Genomic DNA, 24,068 nt, shown 5'->3' with positions numbered 1-24,068 from the left:
ACTGGCTGTCAAACTAAAGCCCCAGGCACCTGTTTTGTGAGTAAAGTTTTATTGGAACACAGCACGCCTGTTTGTTTCCCTGTTTCCTGTGACTGCTTTCCTGTTTCAGTGGCAGTGTTGAGTGTTTGTTACAGAGACCATATGGCCTGCAAAGCCTAAAATATTTACTGTCTGGCCTTTTCCAGAAAAAGCTTTCCAGCCTCTGGTCTAGAAAACTAGACCTAGATGATGAAGGAGACCGAAACTATGGCACAGGACAAGCAGCAGAAGGAACGTGAGATTTTTAACCAGGTGAAGAGAAGATGTAGGTGTGACAGGGAAAACCATCTTCAAATATTTGAAGCATTATTGTTTGGAAGAAAAATTGGACCCTTGTCTGGTTAGTTTTGTAAGGCATGTTAAAAACAGGATAGAAAACAAGAGGTGAGGGGAGGATTTTGTTAGTGTATAGAAAAGTTGTTTTAACACTGGAGTGGGCTATTTCTAGAAGTAATGAGTTGGTAACCAGAGGCATTTAAAAGAGGCCAGATGACTGTTTTACCTGTTCCTGTAGATGACGGTCAGGCACGTGAGAACTTGACGTCCCCTGAACTCTTGTGGTTCTGAGATTTTGCCTTAGAATGATTCTCAGACTTAGGCTGTGGTTCTCAAGCCTTTCTCCAGGGCACTAGCTTGGTCTGGCCCTACAGACTGAAGATCAGGCAAGCCCAGCAGGCCTTAACAGTGGATTATCCACCTGGTTCAGATATTCTGGTATACACCAAAACATCTTTCAATAGAAAATAACAATATACTTAACAGGCATTAACTAAATCTAGTTGAGCACCTTTTAAAGTTTACATTTTGCTTATTTTTTTCATGCATGTGGAAGGTTTGACTCATTCTTCTTTCCTCCTATTGATTCACAAGACAGTTTCAAGTTTCTTTGTTTATCACCAAGTGATATGGGACCTTCAAAAATACTCAAGTGTGTAAGGCTAGAGCACAGAGTGTTCTTTAGGTTTATTGTTTGCTACCCTCGGTAATCTCATATTAAATTTTCTTGCTGTACTTGAGCTCACCAGCTGTTTTTGTTAAATGCAAAAAATCCAGCTAGGCAAACTGACCTTTTTATATTGTTCTATATTCTTTTCATACTTCTGCTGGTCTCCTGAAGTATAGATTTAGAATTTAAACTTCAGAATTTAAAAGCGGAGCTTTTCAAATCAAAATACTGTGAGTTAAGGACCTTCTCTTAGGTCAAAGTTCGAAGTATGGATAGCTGCTGAATGAGACTCATTCAGCAAACATTTCAATTAAGAGCACACTGTACTTTGTACATCGTATTAACTGTTCGTGTGATGTTGTGAACTGTTTTGTTCTGATTTGGACTTCTTATAACTTTTGAGCTTTGCAGTAGATAGTGAACTTGAAATGTGTGTTTTCCAGCTTATCGGACCTGCTGGCTACATCATGTGGGTCTGGGTGTGGACTTCGGTGAAGTGCAGGAGGCCAGGGCCCTCCCGCCTTGTCACTGGCAGCTTCTGGGGGTTCATATTGGTTGCATGTCCTCGGTTCTGAAAACTTAAATTCAGGCAGTCCTGTCAGTGGGGACTCCTTCATCCTGCAGAGGTGCAGATGTAGTGGTAGCTATTGTGTGGCATCGCGTTGTAGGCTGTAGAGAACCATGCAAGAAGAAGTTGATTTTAGAGAGCAGCCGTGCACGTTGAAGTAGGGTCGTGCTGAGAGCCTCTCTGGCCGGCGGAGGCGGAGGGTGTTCTCCTTCACCGTGTTCTTCCCACTGTCCCGCATCTTCTGTCCACGCTATCCCATTTCAGTCAGCGTAGGGTGGAGGCATGGAGGCACTCAGACGTGGAGTCTGTTGAATAAACATTTGACTTACTAGTTAACTTTCTTTGCTAGCAGTATTTTAAACTGTTTCTATTTATTTACTTTTTCCTCCATCACACTTTCAAGTCTTCAAGGGGAGGGTATAGTCAGGGGGGAGGGTATAGCTCAGAGGTAGAGCTCATGCTTAGCATGCATGAGGTGGTGGGTTCAATACCCAGTACCTTTGTTACAAATAAATAAACACCTAATTACCGCCACCCCCCCGTTTTGTTTTTGTTTTTGAATTAAGTGTTCAAACACATTGGGAATATATTTCCTGCATACTCCTAAAGCATTCAGGAAGAAATTTTGATCTTTAATGATTATTTTTAAAAAAAATTAGATACTCAAATGTTTACTTCTTATGTATATACTAAACATAAATAGAAAACAAAGTTGCAACTTTTTTCAGGCATTTGACTACTGTGACATTGGTTAGATGTCAGCTTGTTGAATTGGTAATTTTTCCACTCTCTGCGGTGGAGAATTATCCCTTACCAATTTTGTATCCTTTCCTCCCCACACCTAGTAGACTGCTTCCTACATGCCAGAGACTCCCGTTTGCATGTGTCTGAGGAATAAGTCATCAACACGAAGTTTTACATAATTATATGCTGATATTTTGTTAGAACATCCTTTGAATTTTACCTTTGAACAGTTGGGGAATATACTTGAATACCCAACCTATTGTTGTCTTCCTTTGCTTATTTAAGTAATCCGTTTTCCTACTGTAAAGGGATCTGTCATGCTTTGGTGCTCAAAACACCTTTACTGATATCTAATACTTACATAACACTTACTGTGGGCTAGGTCCTGCTGGAAGTGCTGCCTGTATATTATTGGTTTATCTAATCCTTATGACAGTCCTTTGAGGTAAAGGCTCTGATCCTCATTTTACAGATGAAGAAACTAAGACAGGTTAAGTAACTTGCCCAAGATTGCATGGCTAGTATGTGCATTAGTAATGGTATCAAGGGTAAAACAGCTAGACTCTTACTAGTTGAGAGGGATGAAGGAAATTGAGGTCATTGTGTGAATGCACACAGTGTGCTTATTACTGATCTGCTTATAGAAGGTGAGTACTTGTAAGCAATATAAAATTTTCTGCTGAAACACTGTAATATTACAGAAGTTGATGTGAGTAAAAAAAATCTGGCTGTGCTTGTCTGTCTTTGCCTCATTCATGTTGTTCTTCCAGTTTTTACTCAGATGAGGACATCATAAATAGATATGTTCTCCAGGTTGTTTTGTACTATTAATTTTCATTTGAGAAATATTGTTCTACTTGCTAGCATGCAAGGATTAACTCTGAGTATCTTCTTTCATTTCTTAACAGTACAGTGCTCTGGATACCAATCCACTCTCTCTGTATATCATGCATCCATTTTGGAACACTGTAGTAAAGGTAAAAATATTAATAAGCATGCACTTATGTTTTAGTAAGTTTGAAGTATTTTAAACTGTTTTACGGAATATTACAAGGCAGCTGTCAGTACAGTGAGACATTTAGAGAATACCTCTACCAGCCTCCTTTCCCTTTGTCACAAACTGAGGATTTATCTTCGTTGAAGTGTAAGTTTATGCTCCAGAATCTATCATATTTATAAAATGCTTTTTAAACTTTTCTAAAATAAACATAATGTTATGATTATAAAAGTCTGTTGATTATAGAATTATTTAAAATATAGAAAATAGAGATGCTTATTTCTATTAACTGGAGATTATGGTTTACAGTTTAAAATACATAACTCCTGTAGATCCTTCGAATTTATAGCTTTTATTATGACAGATTTGCATATTATGGTATGTAGTGGACAGAGAGATTTCTATACTTTAATTATTTTGTAATTATTTTGAAAAAAAACTAGGTATTTCCTACTTGGCTGGCTCCAAATCTGATAACCTTTTCTGGCTTTCTGCTGGTTGTGTTCAATTTTCTACTTATGGCATACTTTGATCCTGACTTTTATGCTTCAGGTAAGATTATTACTTTCATATAAAATTTAAATAGTGTCCAAATAGAGAAAAGTGAGATATGGCTAATTTCTGGTTCTCTTAAGATATTTGCATTTCTGAAAAGTTTTAGATATTTTAAGGGTATGTAAAATGTTCGAATTGGGTGGAAGAGCTAAGTTGTGTTTTCACAGTCTGTCATGTATGTTTCTGTTAAGTTCTAGAAGCCAACTTGGCTATTGAATTTAGATATGCTGTCTAAAAAGCAGTGAGGTTTTGGTAAATAAAGAGTAATTGGATTTATAAGACGACAGAAAATTAGGACTGAAATTTTTCCTGAAAATGAATATAAGCAGGGCCCAACATACCTACCAATTCCAGAAATATCCCTTCCCTCTTTCTAGTTATGGAATAAAAATCATCTTTTTCTAAGGGGAGTATGATATCTCTTTCCCTCAGCTCCAGCATCCATACTTGCCTTTAATAACTTCAAGTTTCCTCTGAAAATGGTTGTTAGATCTTTAAATATTTATTGACAGAAGTCTGGACCCTTACTGAGGAAGAGAGGAAAAATGCATTTTTGGGGCAGTTTTCAGCCTCGAACTCCAGTTTCTTCTTTCCCACCTATTCCTGTCTTCACTTCCTCCACACCCAGCTTCTGCCCTGGCCATGGAAGAGAATCTGGGGTGTATTCAGGATGAGGCGGAATATGTGGGAGACACAGTTTGCTTCCATCGCTCAGCCAGTTGATGGAATTGAAAGGAATAGAAAGAAAGACAGAGGTAGATGAGTATTTTTTGCATTCTAAGTTAGAGGATATATTTTCCAATAAGTGTACTTGTAAATGTTGTAGTCAGGAGTTTTTGTACTATAATTCATCTCTGTTATGAGTTCAGCAGACTTTCTGCACTGACCTAGAAAAATTAACAATCACTGGCAGCATTGTTTTTGTAGGAAAATTCGGAGTTTCAAACACTTAGGGATTTGTGATATTATAGAAATTCTGAATATTGAAATTATACATATGCTTAACTTTATCAACTGAAAATATTAGCCATAGCTTCTGTACATGTAATAAAATGGTAATTGAAGATCATGAGTACCAAATGAATAATAAATAAGATTAAATTTCCTTAAGTATGATCTTGATACTGTTTTTTAAGAAAATTTTGTATTTTAATCCTCAGGATATCCTCAAAAGTTTATCTTTGTAACTAGAAATATTATTTTCCCTGACTAAATAAGATTATTTACTTAGTTATTAAGAGAGCTAAAAGTATGTAAATGTTACTATGTTTCCCAAGTCATTCAACTTGAGGATCATATGAACCATCTAGTTCCACTGTATTTGGGAAATGGTTCGATCATATACTCAAGGTCACAATATTGGTTGATGACAGAGCCCAGGACTAGACCCCAGACCTCCTGAATCTTAGTTGTTCTATCTTAGGGGACAAAAGTGAGGTCCAGACATTTCAGAATGATTCTGATGCCAAAGTCATCCAGTTAAGGTAATCTGTCTATACCCAAATCAAAAGGTCTTTTGTTATCTAATTAACAATATAGTGACAGTTTAGGTTGAAGACTTAATACATGCTTATAGTATAATTATAAACAACAAAGATCAAACACAAGCTTTTTTCTTAATTGACGTATGCTCAGTTTACAATGTTGTGTCTATTTCTGGTGTGCAGCGTAATGTTTCAGTCATACATGTACATACATATATTCCTTTTCATATTCTTTTTCATTATAGGTTACTACAAGATAATGAATATAGTTCACTCAGTAGAAACTTGTTGTTTATCTATTTTATATATAATAATCAGTATCTGTAAATCTCAGACTCCCAATTTATCCCTTCCTCCCCCGCCACTTTGTTTTCTATGTCTGTGAACCTCTTTCTGTGTTGTAAATAAGTTCATTTGAAACACAAGCGTTTTTAAAATTCCAGAAACATTATTTTTCATTCTAGGTGCATAAGTAATTTTTAAGTACAGATGAACAGTCTTGGGTTATGATTAAAGCTCAAAATAAATACCTGTTACTTATGAAGGGTTGGGCATTTCTTTGGTTTTGTCAGTTTGTTGATATATCTTAATATTTACCTAGTTCCGCATTCAAGATATATTGTAAAGTACTTCAACTTCTATTTAATAAATAGAAACATTTCTCACTGACAGTATATACATGATAAGAACAGTTGTGCTTAGACTGCATTAAAATCTGAGTTGCTTTTCCTTACAGCACCAGGTCACAAGCACGTACCTGATTGGGTTTGGATTGTAGTAGGCATCCTAAACTTCACAGCCTACACTCTAGGTAAGAAATTGCGAATACTCATTTTAGCCAATGGCTGGTAAAACTGTCAGGAAGGATAGCCACCTACTAAATTAACATTTTTCTCCTATGCTTAATTCATTTTAACTAGGGTTTATTAATATCCTTTCTAATTTGATAAATATGTTTTTGAGTTTCTCTGTGAAAAATACTGTCATTTGCTAGGATTTCAAAGAATAAGATAAGAATTGGCTAACTACCACTTGTGGGCCAAATCTGACCAGTTGCTGGGTTTTGTAAGTGACGTTTTAGTGAAACACAGCTCTGCTCATCCTTTACATGTCTGTGCTGCTTTTCTGCAACAAAGACACCATTGAATAGTTGCAACAGAGACCATTTGGTCCACAGTGCCAATTCTCTGAAGGGTATGCTTTTCTGTCTTGGTGTTTTTGCTGATAGCACTGCTTCCTCTTGAAGTGGCAGACTCCTTTACCTCCTGTCTACTGAAATCCAACCCATTCTTTATGTCCCCACTCAGATTTCATCTTGTCTGGAAAGCCAGTCTGGTTTCTCTTAGCCTGAAGAGAACTCATCCCTTTTCTGTGTTCTTCTGTGGTTTGTGATATATCATATCTTTAATGTCATGTTTTGCCTCCTTTCTCGATTTTAAACACTTTTGAGGGCACAAACTTACTGTGAACTATTTGTTGTAAAACCTGCCTTGAAGTAACAATTTATAATCTTCATTTATTCTACTAGTCTATTAGAACTACTAGACTAGTTTATTCTACTAGTTTATTCTAGTTTAAACTACTAGAAGTTTATTCTAAGATTTTTATGATCTTCACAGCATCAAGAATAGTGCATTGCACAGTTTCAATAAATTTAATTCTTACAATTACTCAACATACATTATGCAATATATATATTTACTCAAAGCCATTTCTGAAAGCACTTAAAATTGTGGAGATCGTACATCTGTAAAGAAGTGACTGTGATAGCAAGCAAGATGAAACAGGTGTTATGATTGAAGCAAGGAGTGGTTAGATAAATTATCATGAACGACTACTGAATGTTCTCTGGAGGCTTAAGAATTTGTGGCTTGTGGGACAGCTCAGTTGTTAGGCATATTTGGAGGAATTCAGAGTCTAGCTAGAGAGCTTCTTCCCCAGATCTAAAATAGACACCATTCGGTATAATCTAACATATTTTTAGATTAAACTTTGAGAAACTACAGATTTTATTTCTGATATCTTTGCACTGTAGGAATTAAAGGTTGGATTTTCATCGTCCTGGCTGGTAGTTATAGTTTAGTTAATTAACATTCCTGTGATACGCTGATATGTTTTATTTTGTTTCTCTCCATTTTTAAAGAAGACTTTCTCCCTACTGGTGCAGATGTTGACCTTTTCCTGTGGTAATGTGTTCTTATCGCAGATGGCGTGGACGGAAAGCAAGCCCGCAGAACCAATTCCAGCACCCCGTTAGGGGAGCTTTTTGACCATGGCCTGGATAGTTGGTCATGTGTTTACTTTGTTGTAACTGTGTATTCCATTTTTGGACGAGGATCATCTGGTGTCAGTGTTTTTGTTCTTTATCTCCTGCTATGGGTAGTTTTATTTTCTTTCATCCTGTCCCACTGGGAAAAGTATAACACAGGGATTCTTTTCCTGCCATGGGGATATGACATTAGCCAGGTGGTAAGTATGTGTTCTTCGTTAAATTTTCAACATTGTCGTGGAGTTTTGGGAAAGTTTTTGTCATTCCTTCTTTATTGACCTGATGCTGTTTTTGGTTAGAACTGATGGGTGCTTTAAAAATGTTTCCTTTTCATTTTATAGTATGTTTAGGTATTTATGGAAAATTTTAAACATGTACCACAGTAGAGAGAACAGTGTAGTGAACCCTTTTGTCCCTATTACTTGACTTCAGCAGTTAACACGTGGCCAGTCTAGTTTCACGTATACTCTTCCTCACCCTCCTCCCAATCATTTTAAAGGAAAATTCTGACATTATGTCATAAATATTTTACTCTATATCTCTAAATGTAAGAACTCACTTTAAAAAACATAATCACAGTGTCATTATTATGCCAAAAACTGAAGTTTCTTAATATTCATTTGAACTGTTGATCTCATAAAGAAAGTTATGCACATATAATTAAATTGTTGGTTTTTTGTCTTCATTGCCAACTTTTCAGTGAGTAGAGAGATTTGTTTTCTCTTACTTATAGGCTTGCTATTAACTCCCCCCGCCTTTGAGTCCCAGCTTTTTGTGTTGCCATTTTGCCCGTCTGCACCTAAAGCTATAGTAAAGGATCAGAAGTTGGGAGTGTGTTTGAAGAAAGTGGGTGGGCAAATTGGATCATCTTATGGCTTAACCAATTCATGAGGTGCCTTAAAATGTTCCTAATGATAGCCAGCTGCTTGCACTGTCTAGAAGTTAGTTATTTTATGGCGTTGTTGGCTGAAAAAAAAAATTTTAAAGGCAAGAAGACTTGCCACAGTATCAAATTTAAGCATACTTATTGCTTTTACTAAAACTGTGTACTAGATTTTTGCTGTGTAAAGCATCATTGACTCCCTGATCTTTCCAGCTGTTAATGCTTTGTATGCTTTTGTCTGCATTTCCCTTCCAGACTATTTCTTTTGTCTACATAGTGACTGCGATTGTGGGAGTTGAGGCCTGGTATGAACCTTTCCTGTTTAATTTCTTATATAGAGACCTATTCACTGCAATGATTATTGGTAAGAAGCTCCATGTTGAAGCCTGTTTTAACATCACTTTGTTATCAAAGCCAGTGTTTGATTATAACAAGCAACAACACTCCCCCCACCACCTCCAGCAAGCAGAGCAACCCTGCAGTCCTGTAAGGTTTCAACCAAACATTAAGGAAAAAAAGTTTCCTTGGTTTTTTTTTTTTTTTTTCATTCAGTACCAAGCTGTTTCTAATTGGAAGGAAATACCAAAATAGATCACTCAAATTTTGTGAGCTAACTATTCAAACTAATCTAGACTGTATTGTAAGATCCACATTTAGGTGGACATTTAGTATAGATTTCATAGTTATCTCAAAATTTGAAGATTATTAGTGTGAGAAAATAGTGATGAAACACAGATTACTTTATAATACATCCACTTCAAAAACTGAGCTTCTGTTCTGCTCAGATACCCTTTTTCTTAAGCCTCTGAATGCTAGGTAAAGGTTTTTGATCATGGTGATTTTTCCCTTTTGATTTTAGCCAGAGGGGATATGTACAGGATGACTGAGTAGGGGAGAGTGTGTTTTCTATGGAAAGAGGCAAAGAGGAAGAGGAAGCTGGGTTGTTATTTTGGGGCACTAGGAATGGCACTAGGATCTTTGCAGAGTGAAGAAAAAAAAAATAAAACTTGATGTCTGTTGCTCCGTTCCCTTATCTCTAAAATAATCCTCCCTCTTTCTATCGATGAACCTCAGTTATAGAGTGAGAACTGAAAGAGTTGAGAAGATGGTGCATTAGGCACTGGCTTTCGGCAAAGAAGTAGTTTGGGTCTTTTTCTGTGGGCCTGGACCACAGATATTTCAGGAACCCCACTGTAATCTACCAGATATTCATTTTTGGGTGCTTGTGGTTTCTTTACCTTGAAAAATAGCTAGTTTTTCATCTCCCACCATGCGTGAATCTTGTGATTTATGCAGCTTGTCCTATGACAGATTTGCTGCATTTTTACATTTGAATGTTAAAGATAAAATGGAATCCTCTGATACATGAGATTTATCTTTGAATGTTAAATGGGTGCTGTAATAGGAATATTGCTATCTTTGTAATTTATAAATTTTTGGCAACAGTACTTACTAGGCAATGATACTTCTTGCTGCATCACATTAGGAGGCACACAGTATCTAGTTGTCTTTCTTTTCATGGTGTCAATAGCGATCAGAGCGTTAAGGTACTGTATGTCTGTTTCATCTGATACAAAGTTCTGCCTCAACTCTTCAACTAATGGTATTAACACACACTGATGATCATTGCTTAGGAATCTGTTCATTCAGTGGATAGCCAGGGGAATAAAGTTTGTTTTTTGATAAAATACCTCATTATTTCATACTGATAATCCCAAATCAAATTTGATGATACAGATTTTTTGCTTAACCTCATGGATCTTACATTTGTATTTCCTTTAAACTCTGGCAAAAGTCTTTGCTTTCAATGACACAAAATAATTATTCGTTTGCTTTGTTCCATGGAACACCCATAACAATCTGAGAACACTATATAGTATCAAAATCAGCAAAATATGATTACTGAAAATTGTTTAAGATTTTGGTTTTTTTGGAGTTCCATTTGTTCTTATGGTTCATCCTGCTAGAGATGCCCGGTCAGGTTATTACATTCTAAAGTCACCATTCTCTGGTTATGCCACCAGCTGTGGATATGTACATTTAAGTTAGTTTCATTTTATGTTTGATTTTGGGGGTTACTTTTTCTTGTAAAATTTATTTTTCCTTTATAATTATGTAACATATTCACATGATTACAAAGTCAAGTCTATATCTAAAACAAAGTACATTCAGAGAAATCTAGCTTCCATCATTACCTTCTTAATCTTCTGTTTCCTCATAATAACTCTTCGTAGTTTTACTTTTTTGGTTTATCTTTTCTTTGTTTCTTTCTTAATGTGTGTGTATATGTGTGTATGTGTGTGTGTGTGTGTGTGGTTTTTATCACCCCCTTTCATAGGTAAATGGTAGCATACAATACATATTTTACTACACATTTTTTTTTGGTTTTTGTTTTCCCCCACATAATAGTATTCGCTAGAGATCCCTGCATAGTGATATACAGGGATCTTCCTCATTTCTTCTTACAGCTGCCTGCTACTTCATGTGTGGATGTACCATATTTTATTTGGACATCCTTCTGTTGATGGACATTTGGGTTATTTCCAGTCTTTTGCTGTTACACAAATGGCTGCAGTAAATCGTCTCGTACATATATATGTCTTTTCATATTTTTGCCAGGGTATTTTGGTAAAAGACAAATGTATGCAATTTCACTAAGTATTCCCATATTCCCTTCCATGTGGGTTGTCTGATTTTGAATTCCCACCAACCATGCATGAAAGTGCTTGTTTATTTAGTTTTACCAACATAGTATATTGTCAAACTTTTGGATTTCTGCCAATGTATAATAGGTAAGAAATGATATATCTGTATAGTTTTAATTTGCCTTTCCCTCATTAAGAATGAACTTTTCTAGTGTTTTAGAGCCGTTTGTATTTCTTTTTTTCTGTATATCCTGTCTCTAGCCAATTTTTGCTATAGGATTGCTAACCATTTCCTTTATTTTTAGAAGCTCTTTATATATTAGGCATATTAATCCTTTATTTTTATATAAATGACATTTCCCCCCTTGTTTATTGTTTGTCTTTTTTACTTTCCTTAGAGTACTTTTTGTCTTGGTGGTTTTAATTGAAGCTTCTGTTTAATAAATGAGCCTGGAGATGTAAGGAACTGAAATATTTTTTTGTGACCATGTTATCCTTTATGTTCATCTCATTCTACTCAACCCTTTTTTTTATGAATTCTAATTTTTCTATAAATGTTAAGTTTCCTATATTATGCAGTCTGGACCTTCCTATGGCCAATATGAAAAGTGGGTCTTGCATGTGTGTGGGTTCTATATGCTATTGTTATATACAGCTTAATGGATAAGCATTTCAGTTAGGAAATACTTTTTACAGAAAGTATATCAAGTGCTATTTGGAGAAGAAATAGAAGATGCAGTGATTCTCTTTGACAGCCTACGTAGAGCTCAGGCTTTCTACATGCTCACTATACTTAATTAAGATAAAACTATTTCAGGATGTTTCAAACTAAAAATACTCTTGGTACCAAATCTTTTGCAAGTTTCTCTCAGCCTCGTTCCAGTACCTTGGGGCTATGAGTGATTCTGAGTTAATTCAGTTCACCATGGTTCCCTGCCGGTGTGCCCCAGCTTGGCATGCAATAAGTTGCTAAAAATTTCTGAGGATGTTGAGGACATCTTGTCTTCTTCCATTCCCTCTAAGATCTTCTACTTGGGAGACTTTGTTCCAGTTGGGCTTGGAAGTAGAAGAGTAATTCATCTTCTGAGATGAGATTTCCTTTTGGTGGATTCTAGTCTTCATCTGTTTTTAGCAAAATGTCTTAGGAATTGTTTTGAAGGAATGCTCTTCTGCCTTTGATCCCTAAGGTCACAGCTGTGTTCACCGCCCCTCCTCCCCTGCCAAGCCAAGTTTAGTCACCGGGAGTCCAGAATGGACAAATTAGGGCTAATATGATGAGGGACAAGGAAATATCCAAATGACGTTTCCAGAAGGTTGCCACATAGATTGATTTGGAGTTTGAAAGAGAGAAAGATCAGGAATTTACATCTTTACAGATCACAGCATCAGAGAATTTTAAAGATGCAGGAGTCACTAGAAAATCACTTAACCCACTGTCCGTGTGCAGCTGTGGAATCTGAAGCTCGGGGAGATTGATTTGTCCAAGAGAACATATCTAGATTTTGGAGTCATCTGCAGGTCTTAGAGTTAAAGCTGTGAGAGAAGATATTCTGAGGGAGAGTGGAGCACAGCCAGACACCCAGTTAGGAATATGCAGGAGGTGGGTTCCCAATAATGGACACCAAATATAGTGGTTGGATGGCTAGCAGGAACTTTGGGAGAATGGAATCACAAAGGCCAAGGGAGGAAAGAATTGCAGTGAGTGGATTGTCAGACAGCAGAGTTCTCTTACTTAGAAGTCAGGAATGAAGGAGGATACTGAATTTGATTATTAAAGAGTATTATTGATAAACTTTAAGAGTACAGTTTCTGCGGAGGGGAGGCAGAATGAGTAAGGGTCCTCAGGGACTGAAGACAACGGGAAAGTGTGAGGGGTGAGAGGAAAGAGCAGAGTAAGACAGTAGATGGTGAGGGCAGCAGAGGCAGTGGTAGGGTTTCTTGGGAAGGCCGTCCTTGTTTTTAGGTTTGAAGGGAAAGAACTGGTGTGTAGGGTAGGGGAGAAATTAAGAATGCTAGAGGTGAAAGTAAGTACAAGTGGGAAGCTGCAGAATCTGTTAATTGTCTCCTTTCCAATAACTCAACACTTACTGTGCGATTTGCTGTGTACCAGGTGCTATTCCATGTGTCTTTACTTGTAGTAACTCATTTGATTCTTAAACGTCTATGGGGTTCATACTACTATCATCTCTGTTTTATAAAAGAGGAAACTGAGGCACTGAAAGGTTAATTTGTCTGAAGTCACATAACCAGTTGGTGGCACAGCTGAGATTCAAACCCACTCTGGCTCCTTGAGTCTCTGCTCTGAATCACCAAACTGTACCGCCACTCTTCCCGTTGTAAATGTTGTTCAAAAATGCATTTAATTTCATTACAGAGGTAAACCTGAACCTGCAAATTATTGGGTCTAGAAATATTACATATTTTGTATATACTTGATCATTATAAAAATCACCCTTGCATTCATGATAATTTAAATATTCTTCCCTTTAGGTTGTGCGTTATGCGTGACTCTTCCAATGAGTTTATTAAACTTTTTCAGGTAAATATTTTATTTTTTAATTGGGCAAGAAATATGAAAATCTTCAAAAATTGTTCTTTAGATGAATTTTAGGATCTCTTTCTCTTTTGGAGTCGGGACATTTTGAAAAGGCCATGAGACCTATATTTTGAATCTAGAATGAGGTTAGGATAAGTTGGTTATCTATGGTGGCTTGTGTTGTCAGTTCAACCATAGCACAAAACTACTAGTTCTTTTGTAACAGTTTTTGAGCTCACCAAATGGTCTTTTAATTTGTCTTTTGTGTTTTTTTGCAAGTGAAATCAGGAGGGAGTATGTTCTTGTCAAATATTGATAGGTTTACATTCTTTTTATAAATTGATTATAAGTTTTTATAAATTGTGTAAGTTTAGTTAGCATGATCATGAAATAAAATTTCTCAATGTGTATAGTATAGGACCAAATCCTTGACCTATGCTGACTCTTCTCAAATAGCACCATATGGAAATTCCTGCCTGAGGAGTTGGATAGGCATTGGGAGGGTGTTGCCCTGGTGGGGTTCCATTTCTCTGATCTGTGCACTTTTCCACTTTGGCTCAGCCACATTGAATTTACTTCTGTGACCTGAATATGTTTTGCTCTTTTGCCTCCTCAGTACTTTTGCTCCCACTCTTTGCTCTACTGTTCTTTCTACTTGCAACATTTTTTGTACTTCCCATTTCATCTTTCAGTGCTCAAATCTGTCTTACAGAATCCTGTCTATGTCAAGTCAAGCTCTATGAATCTTCCCTATTTATGGCAGCTGGCAGTCATTCATAGAAGCCATAGACTTTAAAGCTCTGAAGGCCTTAGAGAGTATTTAAGTCATATCCTCCTCCTCTAAAGTTGAGGTCCTGTCCTTTTTGGGCAATATCTTGCCTAAGATCATGTAATTAGTTGTAGAACGAGGATGAGGATTGAGGGCACAGTTCAGATGAGCAAACATATATCGGACCACCACCTACCTACGTGCTCAGAAACACGAGATACTCTGTGGCCAGTCTCAGTTCAGTCTTTTACTCTTAAGTTGTGATACAGTAGCACTGTGAGGTGCTCTTCTAGTATATTTTGTGTTCATTTTGTTTTTCCTATTAGAATATAATCTCAAAGAACAAAGACCGAGTTTTATTCATCCTTTACATTCCAAGGGGAAGAATGAGACTAGGGGTCATAAGACTTCCGTTCTAGTCCTGGCCTTTCCACTTGGTAGCAAGTTATATAAATTTAACCTTTCACATCCTCACTTAACCTGACTGTAAATGGGATTAGTAATGTTAGTTCTGCGTATGTCATGAGATTATTGTGAGTAAAAAAATAAAAGAATAAATGTAAAAGTACTTTGAAAACTATATAGTACAAGTACAATGTAAGTTTTATATGTAATAATGTTCTTTGTATTACTTGATTTTTTTTTTTCAGAAGCTATAAAAATAACACCTTGAAACACAATTCAGTGTATGAAGCTATGGTTCCCTTCTTTTCTCCATGTTTGCTATTCGTTTTGTCTACAGCATGGATCCTCCAGTCACCTTCAGATATTTTAGAGTTACATCCTAGAGTATTCTATTTTATGGTTGGGACAGCCTTTGCAAACATCACAGTAAGATTTCTTTCTTTTAAAAATCATAGTATTTATAAGGAATATTTGACAAAACTTGATAATTTGAGAAACCTTACATAGTATTAGAATAAGCAGAATTTAACTTAAAGATTTTACATCAGAAATTTGAAGGAGTAATTAATAACCTCAAAGACAGAATATGCTGAAAATTATTTTATTTTTCCCTTGAAACCAGTAGGATTTGGAGACAGCTGTAGTAGTGTTTTGGATCCATGGCATAATTTAAATTTTTTGTTTTGATTGCCTGCCAAAGAATTCGTGGAGTAATTCCCTTCGACTCTGAATATTGTTAATAGTGTGGTTGCAGATATAATAATTAGTTTAGGGAGCTTGAAAGGGGGTTTTGTGAGAGAGAAAACACATACACAGACACCCCCCCAACATGTTTTTTAATCAACTGATTTTTTTAATATATATTTTTATTAAAGTATAGCCAGTTTACACCGTGTCAGTTTCTGGTGTACAGCACACTACTTCAGTCATATAGGAACATACATATGTTCGTTTTCATATTCTTTTTCACCATAAGTTACTACAAGATATTGAATATAGTTCCCTGTGCTATAATCAACTGACTTTTAAATTAAGAACATACAATTTAAAACTTTGTAATAAATATTATATGTTTAAAAAAATCCCTTTCTCTGTTATAGTCCAGCAAGAGAGCAGATAGGGGTGGGGGAAAGGTAAGGATTTGTTGAGAAAAGATCCTGAGGTCCTGGCAGCTGAGAACATGTGCTGTAGCTCAGGCCAGGTTCTTAATAAGTTTTAATTTTTTAACGTAGCCACTGAATTCATGTTTCCATGTCTGTAACATGCGTTTACTGTCTCAAGTCATACTAATTTTATAGGGTTTAAAGATCTGAAAATATTAATGCATTGTATGAAAAGTATCTCTGAAAGAATAAAACCAGATTTGAGTAAGGTGTTGAAGTAAAGAGAGCCAAAGAGGTTTTGAGATGTTAATATGATAATGCGACTTCATCACCATGAAGAAATTTAGTTGTGTGGGGTTGCAGGAGGCTCTTTTCAAAAAATTGTTGTCAGATATCATAGAGTCTTAAAACTGGGAGAAATATCTTTTATCCAAACTGTCACCCAGTATAAGAATGCCTTCTAAAGCATCCTGAATAAGTTATCTTCCAGCCTCTTCTGACACACAGTCTGGGGGTCCATGCGTTTGGAGGTGGGGCCACAGGTCCAGGCAGGCTCCTGGGCAGTTGAGAATTACTGAACTTAATAATATAATGTAAATATCTTAGCTCAAGTACTTGAATGCTTTTTTTAAATGTTGGAACGACTAGTTTTGGAAGTGCTTTGCTAATTAAATTTTCTCTCTCTCTTCCTTTCTTTTCTTTTTTCAAAATAACTTCAAGTGTCAGCTGATTGTTTGTCAAATGAGCAGTACCCGGTGCCCAACTTTCAATTGGTTGCTGGTTCCTCTCTTCTTGGTTGTCCTGGTGGTAAATTTAGGAGTAGCCTCTTACATTGAGAGCATTCTCCTGTATACATTGACAGCTGCTTTCACTCTGGCCCACATCCATTATGGAGTACGAGTGGTGAGTAATCTACAGCAACATTGGTTCCCTTTGATTCTTATAAATAGTGAAATGAAGGTGAGGGAAATTTTCAAAAGAAACTTGCTTATTATAGTAGCTGGAAGGATTTGGGGATATTCTCTAAATATTGGATAATTTCCAGGTACATAATTTCAGATATTGTTTCTCTAACAAATATGTTACAGTAACTACAAATAATTTAAAAGCTGGATAATGATTGTGAGGAATTCAGTTCTTGTTTTTAAGTGAGAAGAAATGTAAACCCTTTTCTTGGTGAATAGAATTATAAACTCTTGTGCTGTTAATTACTTACATGGGACAAAATCCCATTTGTTGATTATTTTTCTATACTTGCTTCTTTAGCTTCAGGGGCATTTTTATAAGGGGAAATATAGAAGACAGTAGATTTAAGTATTTTGCAAACTTCAATGTTCTCTTCTAAAGTAAGAGACTGGTTTCAGGACAAGTTGGGTAGGCTAGATATAATAAAATGAAAATCAGAACTGTGCAGTTTATTTTCTTTTCCCTCACACTTTAACATTCTTTTCTAATTATTCTACATATCTTAGCATTGTCTCATAATTATGATTTCTAATTGCTGTACAGTATTCCATCAAGGAGATTACTTAATAATTATCAGTGTACTTAGCCATGACTCAGTTATTTTTAATCATTTAATCATTTATTCCAGATTTTCACTATTATAAATAAAGTTGGGATGAACAATCTGGAATAATATTTTTTTCCCTCTTCATTTGCTTTTATTTTCTGAGGATAATTTCATAGCAATCATGTAAAATGATACTCACATTTCTGTGGCTTTTAAAATAGTTCTGTTGAGTATGTTTATTTTGAAAGGAACCCTGCTATGAGGCAGTTTGAGAGATGAAATGTCTTTCCTTCTGTATTGTCATACATATGTTTAAAACAGGGACACCTGTCACGCTTGATAACAACTTTTTGTACCTTGCATGTGTTGCTAAACTTAGGTTTCTTCCTTTAGTGTTTCTCCCCAAAGTAGCCCACGATTGTTAAAACAAAATAGATGAAAATAACCATGATAAGTCTGTGAATTATGACATGAAGACATAATCATTTATGTTCTTATTTGTGCAAATTTAACACATGCTTTATACCAACACTCTAAGGCCTTTATTCTGATATTTTATTAGCCATTCATGAAGTAGAACATAGTTCTCAGTGTCTTTCATAATTGTTTTACCTTTTTATAATCCTTCAGAAGTATATTATTAGAAAACCATACACATGCCAGACCAAACCAAAACACATTTTTATGTCAAATTACAAAGGCAGTATATCTTTATTGTTAAAAATCTGGAAAATAAATACAAGCTAACTGAAAAAAATTCCAGGAGCATCTTTTCTATGTCTTTGTGCTCTCTTACCAGTTCTATAACTTCTGAACTGAAGGTAAAATTTGCCAAGCTGCACACAACATTCACTTGAACTATTGAAATATAAACATTAAGTATAAGAATAGAAATCAGAGCACAGGGAACTATACTCAGTTTTTTGTAATGAGCTGTTTGTAATGGAAAAGAATCTGAAAAAAAATATATGTGTGTGTATGTATAACTGAATCGCTTTGCTGTAGACATGAAACTAACATTTTGAATCAACTACACTTCAATTAAAAAAATAGAAATAAGTATTAAATAAACCTTATTTGCTAGTTGGCACATAAACCATGCTCTTGCCTACCCACTAGGGATACCCTAACTAATATGACCTAAACCTTTCAAAATTTACAGATGTAGTTTTTATACTGTTTCATCAGGGTTAGAAATGATTACCTAGAAACGCAAAAAACGCTGAACATTGACTCTAACTATATATGTAAGTATTTGACCTGCTGGGTAATATAAGTCAGCTAATTGTATAATTTTTCAGTGGATTTGGATGTAACTCTGTGTGACCTGCAGGGCTCTGGGAAGATTAGATTTCGGAGTTGGGTAGACCCAGGCTTAAGTCCTAACTCTCCCAGGGTAGTTCTAGTACTCATTTAGCCATCTAACTGCACAGCTATCCTAGTTCAGGAAAACTTCTTCATTTATGATGGTTTCTACCATGCCAGTAGATTATTGTCTCCAGAGGGTGAATTCTTAATGCTTGGGAAAAAAAAAAAATCAGGTGCGTGTTTGTCATTGCCTGGTGTTCTGGTTTCCTGTAGGTAAAGCAACTGAGCAGCCATTTTCAGATTTACCCCTTCTCATTGAGGAAACCAAACTCGGATTGACTAGGAATGGAAGAAAAGAATATTGGCCTGTAATCTACAGAAAGAAGTACTGTAAATAAGATGCCTGTAAATATTTCATCCATCACCATTGAACTAAACTGATCTGCTTAATAGACATGGGAACTCAGTGTGTGTGGTACTTGGACAGCAGGAATGGTATATATGATCTGAACTTGTGGAACTTTAGACCTACTAACTCCCAGCTTACTTTTTTTTTTTATAAAACCATGTGATGTTTTGGTTAAACATAATGTACATTAGGTCAGCAAAATGTTCCTAGTGATTTTACCTTCAGGAGTCCATATTTGGTTGTATTTGGTTCATACAGAGTTAAAGATGCTTGGCTTTTATTTTTAAAACCCCCAAATTGGGTTGGGAGCACTAATAACATTCAGAAAACCCCAATATGTTTTCATATTTGGCACTTAGTAGTAGGTCTTTAGCTATGGAAACTATCAATAGCCCAAATCTAACATAAGGGAAAAGATAAGAGCAAGCTACCTTCAGCAAGAGATGCTAAATGATTATGGAACAATACACAGTTGCCAAATACTGGTTTCTCTTTCCCATGGAAATGCCTTTTGTCCTCATGTGCTAAGAGAGCTGATATATATATTTGGATTCTCTAGGATTCTGGCTCAATTTGTTACGGAACAGATCTTGATTAATGGTTTAATCTTCTTTTAAAGAAAAATATCCTATTGAGGCTTAGTAGAGAATGGATTGGAATTGTAGCTCGCTCGTTGGCATGGTTCATTGTTTAAATGTGGCATTTTCCCCCTCAGCTGCAAGTTGCTGAGATTTGGTGCCTGTGAACTATGATCAAATGAATGCATGTGACAGTCCCAGTCTTAAAATAATGACTTGTGAGGAACACAGATAAACTTCCTTATAAGAAAAATTTTCGTAAGAGTTAGGAATCTCAGGAACCTCACTCTGAAATTACTACAGTGAACCTCACTGCGAAATTAGTTTTCTGATATAATATAATTTTCTGATATAATTCCCTTCTCCGTCCCTCTGTTTCTTTCTGTGGGGGAGACTGCTGTGTTTTTTATTTCATAAAGGATAAAGAAGTAGAGAGAAATTCTCTCTTCTCCAACTCGCTCATTTCCCCCACTGAAGAAAATTTTTAATATTTATGCCTTACTGAGTATATACTCCCTTTAATATGACTTGGAGTAATTTTTGAGGTTTATTGACAAACATAAAAATCCCTTTGATTTTGACATGGTTGTTTTATGATTACACCTTTCTGTGAATGTGGATATTTTCTTCTATTTCTTTTTTGGTTTTTGTCTCTGTTTAGTTTGGTGGTGGTGAAATTTACTGGCTGATTTTCTTTTATTTTCCACGGAATGAAGTTTGTGCTTGAATGAAAAGTGTATCTTAAACCCTTTTTTTTGGACAGATTGCACTTGGATAAAATAGGCACCACTGTGTTGATATGTAATTAAATCCATAATCATTATTTATCTATGAATGTGACCATCGTTAAATTTAATTATAGTGTATTCCTTTGTTGAATTTTAGTCTGCTGCTTTGTAAAAATAACTATGTAATGGATATTTCAGTTTTTAAATTTGTAAAGCATAATCACTGTCATTCAAGTTATTAGAAATGAGGTGTCAAAGAGCTAACACATGGTTCTGTACTCATTTTTAAAAACTGTAAAGGTTGAAGTTTATTCAGTGACTTTCTCTGAGACAAAAATGAACACTGAAAATAGGTGAGAAATTGATGCAGGAAAATATGGGTAGTGATTCCATGTTTGTTAATATAATTGCCATCATGAAGGTCAGCAAATGAACTAATTAAGTAAAGGTGACTCTTTTTTGTATACCTTGTTCTGTGTCATTTGTAGAACTGAACTGGATAAAGTGTTAATTTGGGCTGGGAACAAAGCTTTGTTTTAAGGTTCTAAGCTAATCATTTTACTGTTGACCTTGGAGATTCGTCTGTATTATATAAGAAAAGAATTGATAAATATTTATAAAATGACAAATTTGGACCATAGGTTTTCTTCACCTTGTACAGTATAGTTTAAAAAAAAATACCCTTTCCTTCTGGCATAGGGTCATGTCCTATAATTTTGGGGCTATTTTACCTCAAAGTGTGTTTCTGTTCTCTTTCTGTTGCATCAGGTTTATTTGAAAGTTGTTTTGTGCCCATACTTTATTTCCCAATGGTGGTTAAGAATTATGCTATAGTCAGTTTTATTGGCATCATTAGATGAAAGAAAGATGGCTGTCAACAAGGTGAAAGATGAAAAGTGAGTAATTAACTGTTTCAGAATACTGTGGACTTGTGAATCTTTAGTGTACTGCTGACTCTTTTTCTTGGTTTTGTCTGCCATCTTGAAGTGCATCACGAAAGCTCCCATTTGTTATGCAGTGATACAGCAGCTGACGCAGGACTTAATTACAAAGAGCTCTGTGAATTTATGTCATTGCCAATTATCATAACATTTCCAAAGTATAAAAGCTATTTCACCCTTATGCATGACATTTTGGGGTGCATTCACACCCCCCAGCCTTTCTCCCAGCATACTCTGAACTGCCTTTTGGGGAGCAATGGCGTGATTAGTCATACATGCATGTTTTCTGTGCATTTCAGAATAGAGTGCCTTAGCCAGGCCAGAGGTTTGCTTTGTGTTTCTGCTGACCAAAGTTACCTAGACCTGTAAGAAGTTTCTTTTCAGGTCATGGTAGGAAAAATGTCCTTTCATGCTTGTCAGAAAATAATTCCCCTATATTTGAGGGGAGCATGAGATAGAAAAATCTAAAAAATACCTGAATAGAGTATGTTAATGCTGCCTTTTGTGATCCTTTAATAACATTCATGTTCTTAGTATAATGCACAGTTAAAAATTGCCACAATTTAAACCATCATTCCTCCATTAATGTGTAATAGATGTAGTTTATGGGTTTTAGGCTTAAGGGTTAAAGAGTGAATAACTTCCAAATAAAAAACTAAATAGTTTTCCTTGACATTTTAATAATATCATGATCAAATTGCTTTTAATTGTAATATTAAAAAGAAAGTTCAGTGCTGACTATGGTCTACAATGTTACAGTACTATTAACCGACATGACATTTGTTTTAATATAGAGGTATTGGGAAGAGGAGTGTATATCTAGAGTTGCCCAAATTCTAAACAGATACCAAAAGAATATTGATCGTAACCTAATGTCTGGGCACTAGGGGAACATGCAAAGGAAAAAGCAGGCATAGTATCCACTTTAAGGGATTCTATGCCCCTAGTGCCCAGTGATGTTACTGCAGTGCGCAGTTTAAAATTGTCACAATTTAAATCGTCCCTCCTCCACCAGGTTTCCCAAGTGTTCAGTTGAGTTTATTTTGTAGTCAGTCAAAAGGCATTTGGAATGTAGCTTGCTTTCCGAGGCTGACTTTGATTCTCTAACCTACAGAGAATAAAAAGATAATCTGAAAGTATTTGAATCAAAGGCTCCTTTTCCCCCTTTATATTTTAACTGGGCGCCTGTGTTTAAGTCTTCCTCTTCATTCTTCACCTGGGTTTCCCTTTAACTAGTCCCACCTGGGGCGGAGATGCCCACTTGCTTGGTTGCCTCTAGATCTTGCCGCATACAGACCTCCTTGGTTGCCTTTGATCTCGTGCTTAGTCAAGGACTGGGAACACGCCCGAGGGGACAGAGTAAACCTGATGCGCTAGAACTTCTGACTTTGGGTCTTCAAATAAGCCAAAAACGGATACAGAAATCTGGTTGTGTTGATTCCTGTGTTCAGAGTGGCCTTTATCTTGACCTCAGTTCTGGCCTTGCTTGAGCACTCTTGCAGGAAATTTGTGAAGTCCGACTAGAATTTTCTTTGTCTTATCAGGTGTCTTTGTGAGGCAGCATACCCATTCTTGAACACCCTGTGGGTGAGTAATCTTAAGTGAGCTGCCAGTACTAGAACCTTCCAAGAAGAAGTTTAACTAGTATGCTGCATTTGAAGCACTTTGACATGTACATTTTAAGTAACAGTTTTAATGGTAAAACGGTGTTAAATTAATCACTGTGAAACTAGAAAGTGTGATGCCCTGTACATTTCAGGAAGCTTAAGTAAATTTCTGATTTTCCATTATTAATTATGTAACCCATGTGATTTGTATATTTTACTTTTCATCTTTGACAGTGGTACAAATGACTGACATTGGCAGGCTGTTACTTTAGGGTATATGGTAAATCATGATTGTCTAACTTTTCCAGAGAAAGTGGCAATGTGTTTACTTTTTCCTTTGTGTGGAGACATGAGAATTGGATTTATTGGCTAATTTATTTCCAGCGTTTCTACAGTGCAAAATAAATGTAACCTTTTAAACCTGCATGCTAGTAATGCTTTGGTTTTTAATAAATATGCAAGAGGTAATCTAGCTGATTTTTATTTGCTTGTTTTTAAGCAGGGACCTGTTCTTTTTACAGACAGATGTTAAATGAGCTAACATGCAGGATAGCAAAAGAAGTTTTGCCATTTGTAGCCTTTTTCACAGGTGGCCTGAGCGATGGGGCTTATGTTGCATTTGGTCAGAAAAGCCAGGTTTCCAGGATTGGAAAATGGCACATGGACTGATTTTTAGAGTATTTTAATGAGAGCTTGTCTCGAGGAAAGTCTGTTTGGACACAACAGAAGTAGTGTCTGGTCTTCCACAGACCATTCACACAATCTTACTCTTCAGAATTATTCCTAGAAAATCAGACTAAATCAGAGTGGTGTTATTTTTAAAGCCTGTGAATTGGATCATGGCCACAAAGTACCTAATTCTACTTTGAAATTAGAGATAGTATTGAAGACACAACTTGTGTCTAAATGCTGTGGATGCCTCATGGCTCTTAGGCTAAAGTCTTCTCTTGAGCGGTTTCTATGGGTAACAGTTAGAATATGAATTGATTTTGGTTTTTATTAAGACATACACAATTCAGCATGAGCTCTAGATTCTGATAT

The 24,068-nt window shown here is 36.0% G+C and overlaps 1 protein-coding gene across 3 annotated transcripts in view; it reads left to right on the top strand.

Annotated features, from left to right (window-relative positions):
• Positions 1 to 24,068, top strand: part of SELENOI (selenoprotein I) — a 36,992-nt gene that overhangs the window by 11,273 nt on the left and 1,651 nt on the right. The window contains exons 2-10 of one of the 3 annotated variants that reach the window (XM_072938075.1): positions 3,206 to 3,274; positions 3,738 to 3,846; positions 6,070 to 6,144; positions 7,540 to 7,802; positions 8,741 to 8,849; positions 13,621 to 13,669; positions 15,086 to 15,266; positions 16,664 to 16,846; positions 19,038 to 19,169. In XM_072938075.1, the coding sequence (XP_072794176.1) occupies positions 3,206 to 3,274; positions 3,738 to 3,846; positions 6,070 to 6,144; positions 7,540 to 7,802; positions 8,741 to 8,849; positions 13,621 to 13,669; positions 15,086 to 15,266; positions 16,664 to 16,846; positions 19,038 to 19,136 (1,137 nt within the window). In that variant the 3' untranslated portion in view covers positions 19,137 to 19,169. Of the gene's footprint in view, positions 1 to 3,205; positions 3,275 to 3,737; positions 3,847 to 6,069; positions 6,145 to 7,539; positions 7,803 to 8,740; positions 8,850 to 13,620; positions 13,670 to 15,085; positions 15,267 to 16,663; positions 17,172 to 19,037; positions 23,496 to 24,068 lie in introns of those variants that run through there. The other 2 variants (XM_006197182.4, XM_015242216.3) reach the window with 2 other exon arrangements.

This window comes from Vicugna pacos, chromosome 15 (assembly GCF_048564905.1).
Source record: "Vicugna pacos chromosome 15, VicPac4, whole genome shotgun sequence".
In the NCBI taxonomy this organism is placed as follows: domain Eukaryota; kingdom Metazoa; phylum Chordata; class Mammalia; order Artiodactyla; family Camelidae; genus Vicugna; species Vicugna pacos.
Note: the sequence above shows the minus strand (reverse complement) of the source record. Positions and strands in the feature narration are given on the sequence as shown.